This window comes from Perca fluviatilis, chromosome 22, assembly GCF_010015445.1.
Source record: "Perca fluviatilis chromosome 22, GENO_Pfluv_1.0, whole genome shotgun sequence".
NCBI lineage: Eukaryota > Metazoa > Chordata > Actinopteri > Perciformes > Percidae > Perca > Perca fluviatilis.
In genome coordinates, this window is record NC_053133.1 from 27,619,729 (window position 1) to 27,634,728 (window position 15,000).

General features: G+C 41.4%; 3 protein-coding genes across 3 annotated transcripts in view; 1 reads left to right on the forward strand and 2 right to left on the reverse strand.

Moving 5' to 3' along the window:
- Nucleotides 1-5,841, reverse strand: part of rreb1a (ras responsive element binding protein 1a) — a 109,604-nt gene extending 103,763 nt beyond the window's left edge. Inside the window, 1 exon segment of the mRNA XM_039790786.1 lies at nt 5,578-5,841. Within this exon segment, the coding sequence (XP_039646720.1) occupies nt 5,578-5,617 (40 nt within the window). The 5' untranslated portion in view covers nt 5,618-5,841.
- LOC120552569 (NLR family CARD domain-containing protein 3-like) overlaps nt 1-15,000 on the reverse strand; it is a 1,238,648-nt gene that overhangs the window by 361,356 nt on the left and 862,292 nt on the right. The window lies entirely within an intron of this gene.
- Nucleotides 1-15,000, forward strand: part of LOC120552568 (NACHT, LRR and PYD domains-containing protein 12-like) — a gene marked incomplete in the record, with an annotated part of 803,490 nt that overhangs the window by 257,178 nt on the left and 531,312 nt on the right.

Here is a 15,000-nt window from a genome sequence, read left to right on the forward strand (position 1 = left end):
CCTTCCTCCTCCTCCCTCCTCTTCCTCTCTCCTCCCTTCGACCAGGAAGCAGCGGAGGAGAGGACCAAAGCAACGCAGCAACGCAGCAACTATATCTTTAACCATCTTACAAAAAGAAAAAAGCTTCCACTTCATCAACAGGTTGCAGAAGTTGCATCATTTAGCCACAAACTGAAGAGGAAACTTCAGGCTGCCATGAACTCACCACCACGCACTCGAAAGACACGGCCTACTCGGCCTACTACACGGTACTACACGGTACTATACAGATACCACAGTGACAGTACTACAAGATACAAGTACCATAAAGCTACTACACACTCCCCATCGAGCCCTGTACGGTCACGTAAGCATGACACAGCGATAGAAGACGCCAAAAAGTTCATATAGGTCCTCTATTGTGGATCAAAATAAATACAGAAATATTACAGTAAAGTCACCTGGAAAAACTCCATAAAAAGTACAACAAATACAGTGCAATACACACGACAACGTAGACCCACATAGAAAAGACTTTTAGGCATTTAAAAATGGGTTTAAAAGTCACTACAGAAGGCCACAAACACATTATTAAATTAAAAATATGATTGATGAGTAATGCCCACTAAGAAAGCTCCAGGATTTCCATATATCCACTTAAAAATACCCAATGACACGCAACCACATACTTTCCATTATATTTTTGATATATTTACAATTGTCATCTGTGTTTTTCCAAACAACAGGGGTGTCAAACTCAACTTCCCAGAGGGCCACACTAGAAAATGAGAATCACATCAAGGGGCCAGACATGTATAGAGTTTACTGCTTTTATATCATGGGAAAAGTCAAATATCTTTGGCTGTATTATTGCACGTTTCATATAGTCTACTCACTTACAGTTTAGACGACAAAAATTATGAAGAAAATGCCAAAAATGTCGGAAAAAAACCGTGAAAAGTGACAAAAAGTACTGTTGTAATATGTATTGTGAACCTAAACGCATATAGGGGCCGGATCAAAATTAGCAAGGGCCCGGATTTGGCCCGCGGGCCTCGAGTTTGACACGTGTGTGCTACGACATACTTCCCATTATATTTTACATATATTTAGAATCGTTATTTGTGTTTTTCCTTCTTCACACACTCTTAATAAAAGGGATTTCCACCATAAATTGGTGCATAAAGTGTATCAGAATACAGGAAATGAAGTCTTTGACGCTCAGAACTTCTCTGGTGGAGGACACCCAGACCCCCCCAAATGTCCCATTCTGGCCCATATATACATATACACAGTACAGTATACCCACTGCAATACTTTAGACTACACTACTGAGTTTGTCCAAGTTGCACATCGCTTTGGAAATGCCATTTTGATTGCTTTTTAGGGGGTTGTAACTATAGGAAAAGTATGACAACGTCACAGTAAACTAGGGCTGCTAATGTGTGGATTACTCACTGGATTAATGGATTAGTTGTTTGTTGGTGATGCACCGAACCCACTGGTTAGTATTCTCCTCCTCCCATCCTCAGTCCATTACCACAGTAAACACATGAATGAAGTAAACTGTGACTGTCCTTCCTTTGCCGTACCTGAAGTTGCTGCATTCTGGCTGCTGTCTGGAGATTCCTTCGTGCACAACTCATTATTTCGGATGTTTGGTACCAGATGTTGTAACAGCGGCCATGTTGTGTATAGTTTAGGGTCCTCGCCACCACCAGACCAATCAGCGTGGAACAGATTGAACATGTAGCTGGACTTGAATGGTCTTCTTTTGACTGAAAGTTCTGCCAAACAACAACTTGTTCTGCTCACCAGTTCCATGTCCACTTCCTCACAGCCTGCTGCGTTGAACACCTTCCCGTAATCAACGGCGCCGTCGTTATGGCGACCAGCGTATGGCGCCGTGTTGCAAGCGTAGGGCAGAAACCAAACCTTGTCAAAAAGCCAAATATTCGGGCCGATTCCGAAGCCTGGATTCGGTGCATCCCTGGTTGTTTGGTTTATACAAAGTCAGAAAATGGTGAAAAATGTAGATCAGTGTTGCCCCAAAAATAGGGCTTTTTTTTTTTGCCCTCTAAAAGTATCAAGAATCGAAAAATGCCTCGTAATTCAATACCAAATTTCAATACCTAAGGAGTACATCTCATCAGCGTCAGTGAGCCAATGAGCACGCAGCGTTGCTTCTACCGAGATCTAATAATGCCGTAGAGGCAGGCAGGAAAAGTCAAAAAGATTTTTGCCTAAATGTGTGTTGTGACTCAAACTGATGATCAAAATAGTTGCAGATTAATCTAATAGTTGACATCTAATCGATTCCTCTCTGCGGCTCTAAGTTAACTGTTTATTTGATGCTACAAACACACTGCTTAAGAGCACTATAGAAGTTAAAAATAAGCTGGAAAAACAACATGATAAAGTCAAAATAAACACGCCAAGTCTCTGTACAAAAACTGCTAGAGTTACTGATTTAAAAAAAAGTCACTTTTGCATACAGCAGATGCACTGTACGAGTATTTACCGGCCCCATGCAAATACATTATGCAGTTATTGCCGGAAAAGCACAATGAAGTCACAATAAACCCACAACAACCCATAGTATTTTAAGAAAAGTGCAGTAAAGTTGTAATGAATTCACTACAAGGCGCCACAAACACAACACATCTCCTGTACCGATAATGTAAATATGATATAGAATCATGATTTAGCAGAAGAAATACACTTTAAACTCCTATAGGAGTGCCATGGGAGCAACACATGATTCCAGTTAGTGTAGTAAAGTCAAGATAATGTTCCTAAAATGCACTAAAAGTCCCTGTTTTATTACAATAAAGAATATAAGGAATAGAAAACCGCTTTAAAGCATGCTAAATGTGCCATAAACTCACATTTAACTGCCATACATACACTGCATAAGCATACTGCAGGGTTCAAAGTTGATTCAGACTCTCTTTTGATCACAACAAACACACCAAAAGTCCCTGTTTTGATGTTACAAGAGTTAAAAACTGCCATGAATTATGCTAAATGGGCCATAAACTCACATTTTAGTGTCATAAATACACGTTAAATTCCTATAGGAGTGCTACGGGAGCAACATAGAATACCAATAAGTGTGGTAAAGTCACGATGTTGTTCCTAAAATGCACTAAAAGTCCCTGGTTTAATACAACATAGAATATGGAGAGTAAACATGTCATAAACCATGCTATATGGGCCAAAATCTCACATTTAAGTGTCATAAATACACGTTAAATTCCTATAGGAGTGCTTATGGGAGCAACACAGAGTACTGATAACTGTGATAAAGTCACAACAATGCACTAAAGGTCCCTGTTCTAATATTATAAATAGTGCTAAATGTGCCATAATCTCACATTTAAGTGCCATAACTGCACTTTAAATCCCTGCATGAGCACACTGCAGGGTTCAAAGTTGACTCCAACTCTCTTTTGATCAAAACAAACGCACCAAAAGTCACAGTTTTGGTGTTTTAACAGTTAAAAACTGCCATGAATTACGCTAAATGTGCCATAATCTCACATTTAAGTGCCATAACTGCACTTTAAACCCCTGCAAGAGCACACTGTAGGGTTCAAAGTTGATTCTAACTCTCTTTTGATCACAACAAACGCACCAAAAGTCCATGTTTTGGTGTTTTAACAGTTAAAAACTGCCATGAATTACGCTAAATGTGCCATAAATTCACATTTAAATGCCATAACTGCACTTTGTATCCCTGCACACGGGTAATGCAGGGTTCAAAGTTGCTATAAACTCACTTATTGATGACTACAAATGCACTAAAAAGTTTAAATATATATATGAAAAGGTGAGTGGATGCCCTTTGTAAGAAACTGGGGTTAAAGTTCCTCAACAGGAAGGGAGAGAGAGAGGCAGAGAGACAACGCGGAGAGAGAGAAGTCCCACACAGACACACAAACAATGTTTTTGGTTCTTTTTTTGCAACCATTATTATCTAACCAGGTCAACTCTGAGACAGAGAGAAGAAACCGAACCCAAATCCGTCAATCATTGACCCGGAGAACTGATAACAAAGTCCCTGACACACTCAAACTCCCAGCTACAGTTTTTATATCATAACAGCGCGAGCAGCATCCTTCGAAAACGACGAGGCCAACGGCTAAAACTTAGCCGTTGTAGCCGTTTAAAAACGACAACGTCGACCGTTTTGACGTCGAAAACGGGTGGTGAAACGTCAAGAATACCGCACGAGTTGATGTTTAAAATGGAAGTTAGAGAGGTGGATGATGTCGAAAGAGAGAAAAGAGAGGCTATAAAGAGGAGGGAGGGAGGGGGAGGATAGAGATGCAACAGGCGTCACGTCGATGCTGCTGCTGCTGTTGCTGCGGGCTGCGCGTACGTAACCGGAGACGGTTGGGGAAAGAAAAAAAAAAAAGAAAAAGTCTCCGAAAAGCGAAGAAAAGTCGCAACAACAACGATATTTGACATACGTCGAACAACCGGGCGATGTTGAACGAGCTAGTTGCCGTGTTGGTGCAGTTTGTAAATGAACAAGGGGTTGTTTATGGCTAAATACGTCTGGGCAAGGTCACGGTAGCGGCGTCAAGCTAGCAACGGTTAGCTAGAATGCGACCGGAAACGGTGCGATTCGCCCTTCGAAGTAAAACTAATTTGGGGATTAAAACGCGATTAAACTTGTAATTGTTTTTGGTCTGTTGTATGTTTTCCATTAATAAATACATATCAGTGAGATACATAAGCACATACAAAAATAAGCAAACTTTTTTTTTAAGCATGACTTTGTAACTTTTGTCCACGTTAAAAGATGGAAATTGGCATTTCTGTCTGTTTGTTAATGTCATCATCTCACAAGACTCAAACGTAGCTATACCTTCAGGTATAGTCTCAATCATATTCACTCATTCGGTAGATGCAACGCTAACGTAAACACACATTCACACACAAAAAGAGAGGCGGAGAACGGAGAAGAAAAGGTAAAAACAAAAACAAAAAACATGTTTTAAACCTCTGTTCATCAACAGGTGGTTTTATTTTGAAAGCACGCCGCGGAAGCGCCCCTTTGCTAGTCGCTGCCAGCTTGTCTGTGGTGTCTGGTAGCTTTACACATGGCCACTAGCAGCGAGGCTCCGACCAAAGTGCACCCGAGATATGGATGCTCGACTCCGGCGGTGGAGCAGACTTTGAACCCCCCCCCCCTCTCTCTCCCTCTCTCGCTCTCTCTCTCTCTCATGACACCCTCCCCCGCGGGGGCAAAAACCACCACATATCAACCCCTTAAACATGCACGCGGGGGGATAAAGTTGTACCAAAAAGTCTCCCGAAAACAAGTTGTTAGCGATAATTAGCTGAATGAGGAAGAGAGCTGGGGTTAAATTCCTCCGCTTGGATGCATCATCAAACTAGGAAGCAACGGCGGAGAGGAGAGAATCCCTTACCGTGTCCACATCTCAGCCTAAACTTTACCTAAACAGCCGCAAAGAGTCCAAACTTTCCCCCTACGTTGTCAAACATCGACCAAACCGAGCACACAGAGGCAGAAAAGCACCAAAATGTAACGATGGAGAGAGGGCAAAAAGAAAGAAGCAGACTTACGCTTGACTTTGTTGGGGTTGGGCTGCTTGCGCCGAGACATCGTGGCGAGGATGATGATGGTGGTGGTTGGTTGGTGGGGGGAGATGATGATGATGATGATGAACGGCTGTGATGGTGGATGATAAAAGGAGGGGATGAAGGAAAAAAAAAAAAAAAGAAGGGAGAAAGAGAGAGAGAGAGAGGCTGCAAACTTGCTCCGGAGAGGAGAGGAATCAAAATGGCGTTTCCGAAGGGATGTGCAACTTGGACAAACTTTACTCCGGCTTCTCCTCCTCCTCCTCCCCTCCCTCCCTCCCTCCTCCCCTCACTCATCCACTGCCTCCTCCTCTTCTTCTTCTCTTCCTCTCTCCTCTCTCGGAGGAAAAAAAAATAGAGAGACTCGAGGAAGAGGAAAAAGAGACGTCGAAAGGAGAAATGTTTCGAGTTTTTTATTTTATTTTTTTAATTCCTCCTCTCTCTCTCTCTCTTTATCTCTCTCTCTCTCTCTATCTCTCTCTCTCTCTCTCTCTCTCTTAAACCTGAGAAGTAAAGCTCATTACGTGTTGTGTCTCTCTCCGGTCTCCAAGGGGACGTGGCCACCAAGCATCTCTGTCTCTTTACGCTCAGATGCACGTTTACCGGATTACTTCTTTCGGTGTTTCCTCCGGTTAACGACACCGCGAGGACGCGATGGAGGAAGAAATAATCCCACTTTGTTGCAAAAAAACAATTTAAATTGACTCAAAACTGCACTTTTTTTTATACCTTAGACCTACTTTCGTGTCGTGTGTAGCCTATCTGGCACTACTTTGTGCAAACACACGTCTCTGTCAACTAACACGTGACGCATTTGCGAGAGTTAAAATGTAACTTTAAGCGTGTTATCACCTCAAAAAATATCACCCTAAAGTTGATTTATCCACAACTTTTAACTCCACTCCATCACTGTTGAAACTGCGCGAGACTAAAACTCGCTTTTCTCTTTCGGCTGGTTTTAATTTGGAACAAAAAAAACGTCGCTATGAACGTTTAGCTTTTTTTTTATCATTTTAGGTGGAGTTTAAGGTGCCGAAAGATAAGAAACCATCCGCGCTGCAGCCACACACACTCACACACACTGTAGAGGCAGCTAAAACGCAGCTATCGCGAGGTTTGAAGACAAAGTCAGCGCGGAGGGGAGAGTGAGATATCGCGAGATGTACAAGGGGGGAAGAGAGGATGCCAACCGTCAGCCTTGGGGGCGTTGAAAGAAAAGTGCTACTGTTTCTAGGGAGGTGTTGGGGAAAGAATGGCCTTCCCAAATAACGAGGCCACGAGACGTTTTCATCCGAATAAAAGATAATAAAAGATGAATATTTCCCCCTCTGTTCTTTGGCCACTTTAGTGCTTTTAAATTTAAGGAATTATGTAGTTTTATGTCTTAACTGCCTTCAAAATAAAGCAGTTCCTGTTTGATAACTGAATAATTAGGACAATAATTACTGGTTTACACTTTTAAAGTAGTAGTTACTCATGTTTACATCCACCTGTAAATAAATGTGTATACTTTAGCCATATGTGTGTCGTTGTTATGAGTGATCATCTTTTAAGAAACTTAAAGAAGTCATTAAGTCATTCTTAAATCTTGAAACCATGAAAGTGAAGTCAAACGTAAAGTTGTTCCACATTAAAACCTTAAAGACAGAAGGAAGATCAGTTCAGTGTGTGTGTGTGTGTATTTGTGTGTGTTTGTGTGCTTGTGCGTGTGTGTGTGTGTGTATTTGTGTGTTTGTGAGCTTGTGTGTGTGTATTTGTGTGCTTTTGCATATTCATGTGTGTGTTTGTGTGCTTGTGCATGTGTGTGTGTGTATTTGTTTGTGTTTGTGCATGTGCGTGTGTGTATTTGTGTGTGTGTGTGTGCGTGCGTGTGTGTGTATGTGTGTGTGTATTTCTGTTTGTGTGTGTGTGTATTTGTGTGCTTGTGCATGTGTGTGTGTGTGTGTGTGTCCATGTGTGTGTGTCCATGTGTGTGTGTGCGTGTGTGTGTATTTGTGTGCTTGTGCGTGTATGTGTGTGTGCGTGTGTGTGTATTTGTGTGCGTGTGTGTGTATGTGTGTGTGTATTTCTGTTTGTGTGTGTGTGTGTGTATTTGTGTGCTTGTGCATGTGTGTGTGTGTATTTCTGTGTGTGTGTGTGTGTGTGTGTGTGTGCGCATGTGTGTGTGTCTATGTGTGTGTGCGTGTGTGTGTATTTGTGTGCTTGTGCGTGTGTGTTTGCATGTGTGTGTGTGTGTGCGTGTGTGTGTGTGTGCATGTGCATGTGTGTGTGTGTGTGTGCATGTGTGTGTGTGTGTGTGTGTGTGTGTGTGTATGTGTGTGTGTGTGTGTGTGTGTGTGTGTGTGTGTGTGTGTGTGTGTGTGTGTGTGTGTGTGTGTGTGTGTGTGTGTGTGTGTGTGTGTGTGTGTGTGTGTATGTGTGTGTGTGTGTGTGTGTGTGTGTGTGTGTGTGTGTGTGTGTGTGTGTGTGTGTGTGTGTGTATAAATAGCCCCTCCAGCAGCTTGGACTTTAACTCCAGTTCAGCAGAAGCTGGAAACTAAATTTAAACTTTATTGTGCAGCGTGTCGACTCCTCTCCCTCTCGCCGCTCTCTGCTCGTCCTCTTCTTCTCTCTCACATTCCTGCCAGCCCTCCATCTCTAGATACAGACCCCTCCTCCCATCCTCCCATCTCACCCCTCCTCCCATCCTCCTCATCTCACCCCTCCTCCCATCCTCCTCCCATCTTCCTCATCTCACCCCTCCTCCCCCTGCAGCCGAGCAGGAAGAGTCTCTCGAGCTGGTTCAGCCTGTTGCTTTTCCTTCTTACTTTCATCTGGCTGTGTGTGTGTGTGTGTGTGTGTGTGTGTGTGTGTGTGTGTGTGTGTGTGTCTCACTTTCATGTATCTGGCAACACACGTCTCTGTCAACTAACACATGACACATTAGCAGGATTTAAAAGGTCACTTTAAGCATGTCATCGCTTAAAAACATCACCTTAAAACTGATGTATCCACAACTTTAACTGTGTATGTGTGTGTGTGTGTATGTGTGTGTGTGTGTCTGTATGTGTGTTTGTGTCTGTATGTGTGTGTGTGTGTCTGTATGTGTGTGTGTGTCTGTATGTGTGTTTGTGTCTGTATGTGTGTGTGTGTGTCTGTATGTGTGTGTGTGTATGTGTGTGTCTGTATGTGTGTGTTTATGTGTGTGTGTGTGTGTGTGTGTGTGTGTGTGTATGTGTGTGTTTATGTGTGTGTGTGTGTGTGTGTGTGTGTGTGTGTGTCTGTACGTATGACTGTGTGTGTGTGTGTGTGTGTCTGTATGTGTGTGTGTATGTGTGTGTCTGTATGTATCTGTTTATGTGTGTGTGTGTCTGTATGTATCACTGTGTGTGTGTGTGTGTGTCTGTATGTATCACTGTGTGTGTGTGTCTGTATGTGTGTGTGTATGTGTGTGTCTGTATGTATCTGTTTATGTGTGTGTGTGTGTGTGTGTACGTATCACTGTGTGTGTGTGTCTGTCTGTATGTATCACTATGTGTGTGTGTCTGTATGTGTGTCTGTTTGTGTCTGTGTGTGTCTGTTTGTGTGTGTGTATGTGTGTGTCTGTATGTATCTGTTTATGTGTGTGTGTGTGTGTGTGTGTGTGTATGTATCACTGTGTGTGTGTTTGTGTGTGTTTTGTGTGTGTCTGTATGTATCACTGTGTGTGTGTGTGTGTGTATGTATCACTGTGTGTGTGTGTGTGTGTGTGTGTGTGTTTTTAGGAGCTTTACCTCCATCACTGTTCCCCTGTAAAATAAGTAACTTTTAGCTTTTCTTTTGGTTGGTTTAATTTGAGAAAAATAAAAACCTTTTCCCTTTTACTAGTTAGCTGCTTTCCTGTCTCACTCTCACGTCTCTGTCAACTATAACACATGACACATTAGCAGGATTTAAAAGGTCACTTTAAGCATGTCATCGCTTAAAAACATCACCTTAAAGCTGATGTATCCACAACTTTAACTGCCTTTAACCTCCATTATAATTACCGTATTTTCCGGACTATAAGTCGCACTTTGGCTGGTCCTGCGACTTATAGTCAGGTGCGACTTATATATCAAAATATATATAATTTAACATGTTAATCGCGGGCTGAGAGCGAGATGGCCAGAGCTGGAGGAACGAGTCGGGAGGGGCTCGTCAACGGTGCAGCTACGTCTCCACGCCTTTTAATACATCCATGCTCCACGCCCTGGTAGCTAGTTGTTCTGGGTGTTATTGTATAGTTCAATAACTGATAATGTGTTACGTTAACATACCGGACACCTACCGTATTCAGCCTGTTGATCTGGGTGCTGTTGTGTAGTTGACAGATGAAAATAAAAAAAATAAAAAAAATTCTGAATAAATGCGACTTATTTGTTTGTTATTTACATAGGTAGCAGTATACAGCTCTATGTTTAACTCCTAATAAGACTGTAGAGACATGCCTATAGGTAGCAGTATACAGCGCTATGTTTAACTCCTAATAAGACTGTAGAGACATGCCTATAGGTAGCAGTATACAGCGCTATGTTTAACTCCTAATAAGACTGTAGAGACATGCCTATAGGTAGCAGTATACAGCGCTATGTTTAACTCCTAATAAGACTGTAGAGACATGCCTATAGGTAGCAGTATACAGCGCTATGTTTAACTCCTAATAAGACTGTAGAGACATGCCTATAGGTAGCAGTATACAGCTGTGTTTAACTCCTAATAAGACTGTAGGGACATGCCTATAGGTAGCAGTATACAGCGCTATGTTTAACTTCTAATAAGACTGTAGAGACATGCCTATAGGTAGCAGTATACAGCGCTATGTTTAACTCCTAATAAGACTGTAGAGACATGCCTATAGGTAGCAGTATACAGCGCCATGTTTAACTCCTAATAAGACTGTAGAGACATGCCTATAGGTAGCAGTATACAGCGCTATGTTTAACTCCTAATAAGACTGTAGAGACATGCCTATAGGTAGCAGTATACAGCGCTATGTTTAACTCCTAATAAGACTGTAGAGACATGCCTATAGGTAGCAGTATACAGCGCTATGTTTAACTCCTAATAAGACCGTAGAGACATGCCTATAGGTAGCAGTATACAGCGCTATGTGTACGACTTTTTCATTTGGTTACAACAACGACAAAAGTGCTTAAAATTGTTTAAAAGGGCTTAAATTAGCACAAAAATGCATTGAGTTTGGTGTAGGAGGCGCTTTCATTTTCTGCAGCCAGCTTTTACTATCAAAAGATAGGTTCTACATTCAGGGAAATACACTTTCATGAGAAAATATCTTGAGTCAGGGTGTGGTTAGCTTAGCTTAGCTTAGCTTAGTTTAGCTTAGCACAAAGACTGGAAGCAGGGGGACACAACTAGCCTAGCTCTTAAGCTAAAAAAAAAAAACACTCTAATGGTCACTAATAAACATGTCTTAATGTCGTGAAGAAAAAGGTCATGGTTTAGGTAACTAAGTAGAAAGTAACTAAGTACATGTACTCTAGTACTGTACTTAAGTACCAGATGTTGAGGTACTTGTACTTTACTTGAGTCTTTTCTTTTCGTGTTACTTTATACTTCTACTCCGTCATTTCAGAGAGAAATATTGGACTTTTTACTCCACTACATTCATCTGTTACAGCTTTAGTTACTAGTTACTTTAGTTACTCCGCTACATTAATCTGTTCCAGCTTTAGTTACTAGTTACTTTAGTTACTCCGCTACATTAATCTGTTCCAGCTTTAGTTACTAGTTACTTTAGTTACTAGTTACTTTAGTTACTCCGCTACATTCATATGTTCCAGCTTTAGTTACTAGTTACTTTAGTTACTCCACTACATTCACCTGTTACAGCTTTAGTTACTAGTTACTTTAGTTACTCCGCTACATTAATCTGTTCCAGCTTTAGTTACTAGTTACTTTAGTTACTAGTTACTTTAGTTACTAGTTACTTTAGTTACTCCACTACATTCATCTGTTACAGCTTTAGTTACTAGTTACTTTAGTTACTCCACTACATTCACCTGTTACAGCTTTAGTTACTAGTTACTTTAGTTACTCCGCTACATTAATCTGTTCCAGCTTTAGTTACTAGTTACTTTAGTTACTAGTTACTTTAGTTACTAGTTACTTTAGTTACTCCGCTACATTCATCTGTTCCAGCTTTAGTTACTAGTTACTTTAGTTACTCCACTACATTCATCTGTTCCAGCTTTAGTTACTAGTTACTTTAGTTACTCCACTACATTCATCTGTTACAGCTTTAGTTACTAGTTACTTTAGTTACTCCGCTACATTCATCTGTTACAGCTTTAGTTACTAGTTACTTTAGTTACTAGTTACTTTAGTTACTCCACTACATTCATCTGTTCCAGCTTTAGTTACTAGTTACTTTAGTTACTCCACTACATTCATCTGTTACAGCTTTAGTTACTAGTTACTTTAGTTACTCCACTACATTCATCTGTTACAGCTTTAGTTACTAGTTACTTTAGTTACTAGTTACTTTACAGATTAAGATTACTGCACACAGAACACATGTAGTTTATAACAATATAACAGCCTACAAGTCCAGCTGAGACGATTAGACCATTAAACACACAACTGTGTGTGTGTGTGTGTGTGTGTGCGTGTGTGCGTGTGTGTGTGTGTGTGTGTGTGTGTGTGCGTGTGTGTGTGTGTGTGTTGTGTGTGTGTGTGTGTGTGTGTGGACCATTAAACACACAACTGGTTGGATCCTTCACACTTTCTAAAAATAGGAGGATTCTTAATTACTTTTAATACTTTAACTACATTTAAACATTTTGGTTAAGTAACATTTTCCGTGCAGGACTTTAACTTGTAACGCAGTAGTTTTACTGTGTTGTATTAGTACTTTAACTGCAGTAAAAATACTTGTGCTGTGTATCTCTCTGAAGGCTTTAACTCCTCCTGAAGGTGATGAGGAGAATCTGATAGAGGAGAAACAGAAACAGATCGGTGTTTACTGTTGACATACGAACACACTGCAGGGGCCTCCATCTCATTATGCACGCACACACACACACACACACACACACACACACACACACACGCACACACACACACACACACACACACACACACACACACACACCACACACGCCACACACACAACACACACACACACACACACACACACACACACACACACACACACACACACACACACACACGCACACACACGCAGCAAAGCAGCTAACGGCATTACATCACTAATACAATCACAGCTTTTTTCAACTGGCCACTTTTCAATTCAAATTAATCTATTGAGATACAACGAGCCCATCCCCAACATACACACACACACACACACACACACACACACACACACACACACACATACACACACACACACATACACACACACCCCCTCACCTCTTTGTAAATCACACCTATATGCTGCTCTGTTTCATGTTGTTGATGAACAATCATCCTTCATCAAACGAGATGAGATTAATCTGCTGATAATTAACAATAATATAATATAACATAACATAACATAACATAATATAACATAATATAACATAATATAATATAATAACATAACATAACATAATATAATATAACATAACATAACATAACATAATATAACATAATATAACATAATATAATATAATATAACATAACATAACATAATATAATATAACATAACATAACATAATATAACATAACATAATATAACATAACATAATATAAAATAATATAATATAATATAACATAACATAACATAACAATATAATACAAAATAAAATAAAATAAAATAAAATAAAATAAAATAAATAATATAATATAAGAATGTTAAATCTGTCTCAGCTCAGGTCCAGACATTTAAACCAACTTGTTGTTGTGTTTTTTTGAGAGAGGAAAAAACGAGAAATTTGCAGAAGAAAGAGAAGAAGTGAACGTCTTCTTCTTCATCGCGGCCTGAAAAGCAGAGGCGCAGCAGAAAGAGAGGGTGTGATGTTATTTATTGGACTGTAACCATGGAGCTGTTACCGGGGGAACCAACCATCGCCAACAAAAGGGTGGATTCATCCATTCATCCCACGGAGAGAGAGAGAGACATAGGAAGAGGAGGAGGAGAGGAGGAAGAGGAGGAGGAGGAGGAGGAGGAGGGAGGAGGAGGAGGAGGAGGAGATTAAGTGTGTTCAAAAGGATACGAAGGAAAGAGGGATGAAGGAAGGAAGGAAGGATGAAGAAAGGAAGGAAGGAAAGAAGGAAAGAAGGAAGGATGAAAGAAGAAAGGAAGGAAGGAAGGAAATAAGGAAGGAAGGAAAGAAGGAAAGAAGGAAAGAAGGAAGGAAGGAAGGAAGGTAGGAAGGTAGGAAGGTAGGAAGGTAGGAAGGTAGGAAGGAAGGGAGGAAGGAAGAAAGGATGGAAGGAAGGAATTCATGACGATCCTCGTGATAGTTTTAGAGATATAAGAAGAAGAGGAGGAGGAGGAAACAATGAAGGAGGAAGAGGAAGAGAAGAGGAGGAGAGGAGGAGGAAAAGAGGAAGAGGAAAAGAGGAGGAGAAGAGGAATCAACGGAGGAGGAAGACGAGGAGGAGAAGAGGAAGAGAGGAGGAAAAGAGGAAAAGAGGAAGAGAGGAGGAGGAAACAATGGAGGAGGAAGAGGAGGAGAATAGGAGAAGAGGAGAAGAGGAAGAGAGGAAGAGAGGAGGAGGAAGAGGAGAAGAGGAGAAGAGGAAGAGAGGAGGAGAAGAGGAAACAACGGAGGAGGAAGACGAGGAGGAGAAGAGGAGAAGAGGAAGAGAGGAGGAGGAAGAGGAGGAGAGGCCTCCTGAGTTGCAATATTTCAAGAAAAAAGTCAAAAATATTTAAGAAAATCGCAAACATTTGGAAATAGGCCGCGAAAAATGTCACAATATTTAAAAATAAAAGTCGTTAAAAAAGTCGTGATGTTTTTTTCAACATTACGACCCCCCTCCCCCCCCCCAAAAAAAAACAACCCCTCCCCCCCCCTCCCTGTTGGGACAGGCCGGTCGGGTTCGGTGGTCACATGATGCAGCCAACACCTGTCGGCAGGCAGAGTGTGTGTATGTGTGTGTGTGTGTGTGTGTGTGTGTGTGTGATTGTGTGTGTGTGTGTGTGTGTGTGTGTTGGGGGGGGGGCAGGGGGGGTCCCAACCAGCTTCAGAAACACATGTGCACTTCATCCCTCGCTTCTCTCTCTCCCTCGGTGCACAAAGACATGTTTAACAAACGGAGAGAGTCTGAGATGGCAGACATGTGCTCTGAAGGAGGAGCAGAGAGGGAGGGAGGGAGGGAGGGAGGGGAGGGAGGGGGAGGAGAAGAGAAAGAGGGAGAGAGAGAGAGAGAGGGAGAGAGGGAGGGAGGGGGTGAAAAACCGGTTTCCAATAGTGACGGATGATTTGTAGGTAACAGTTG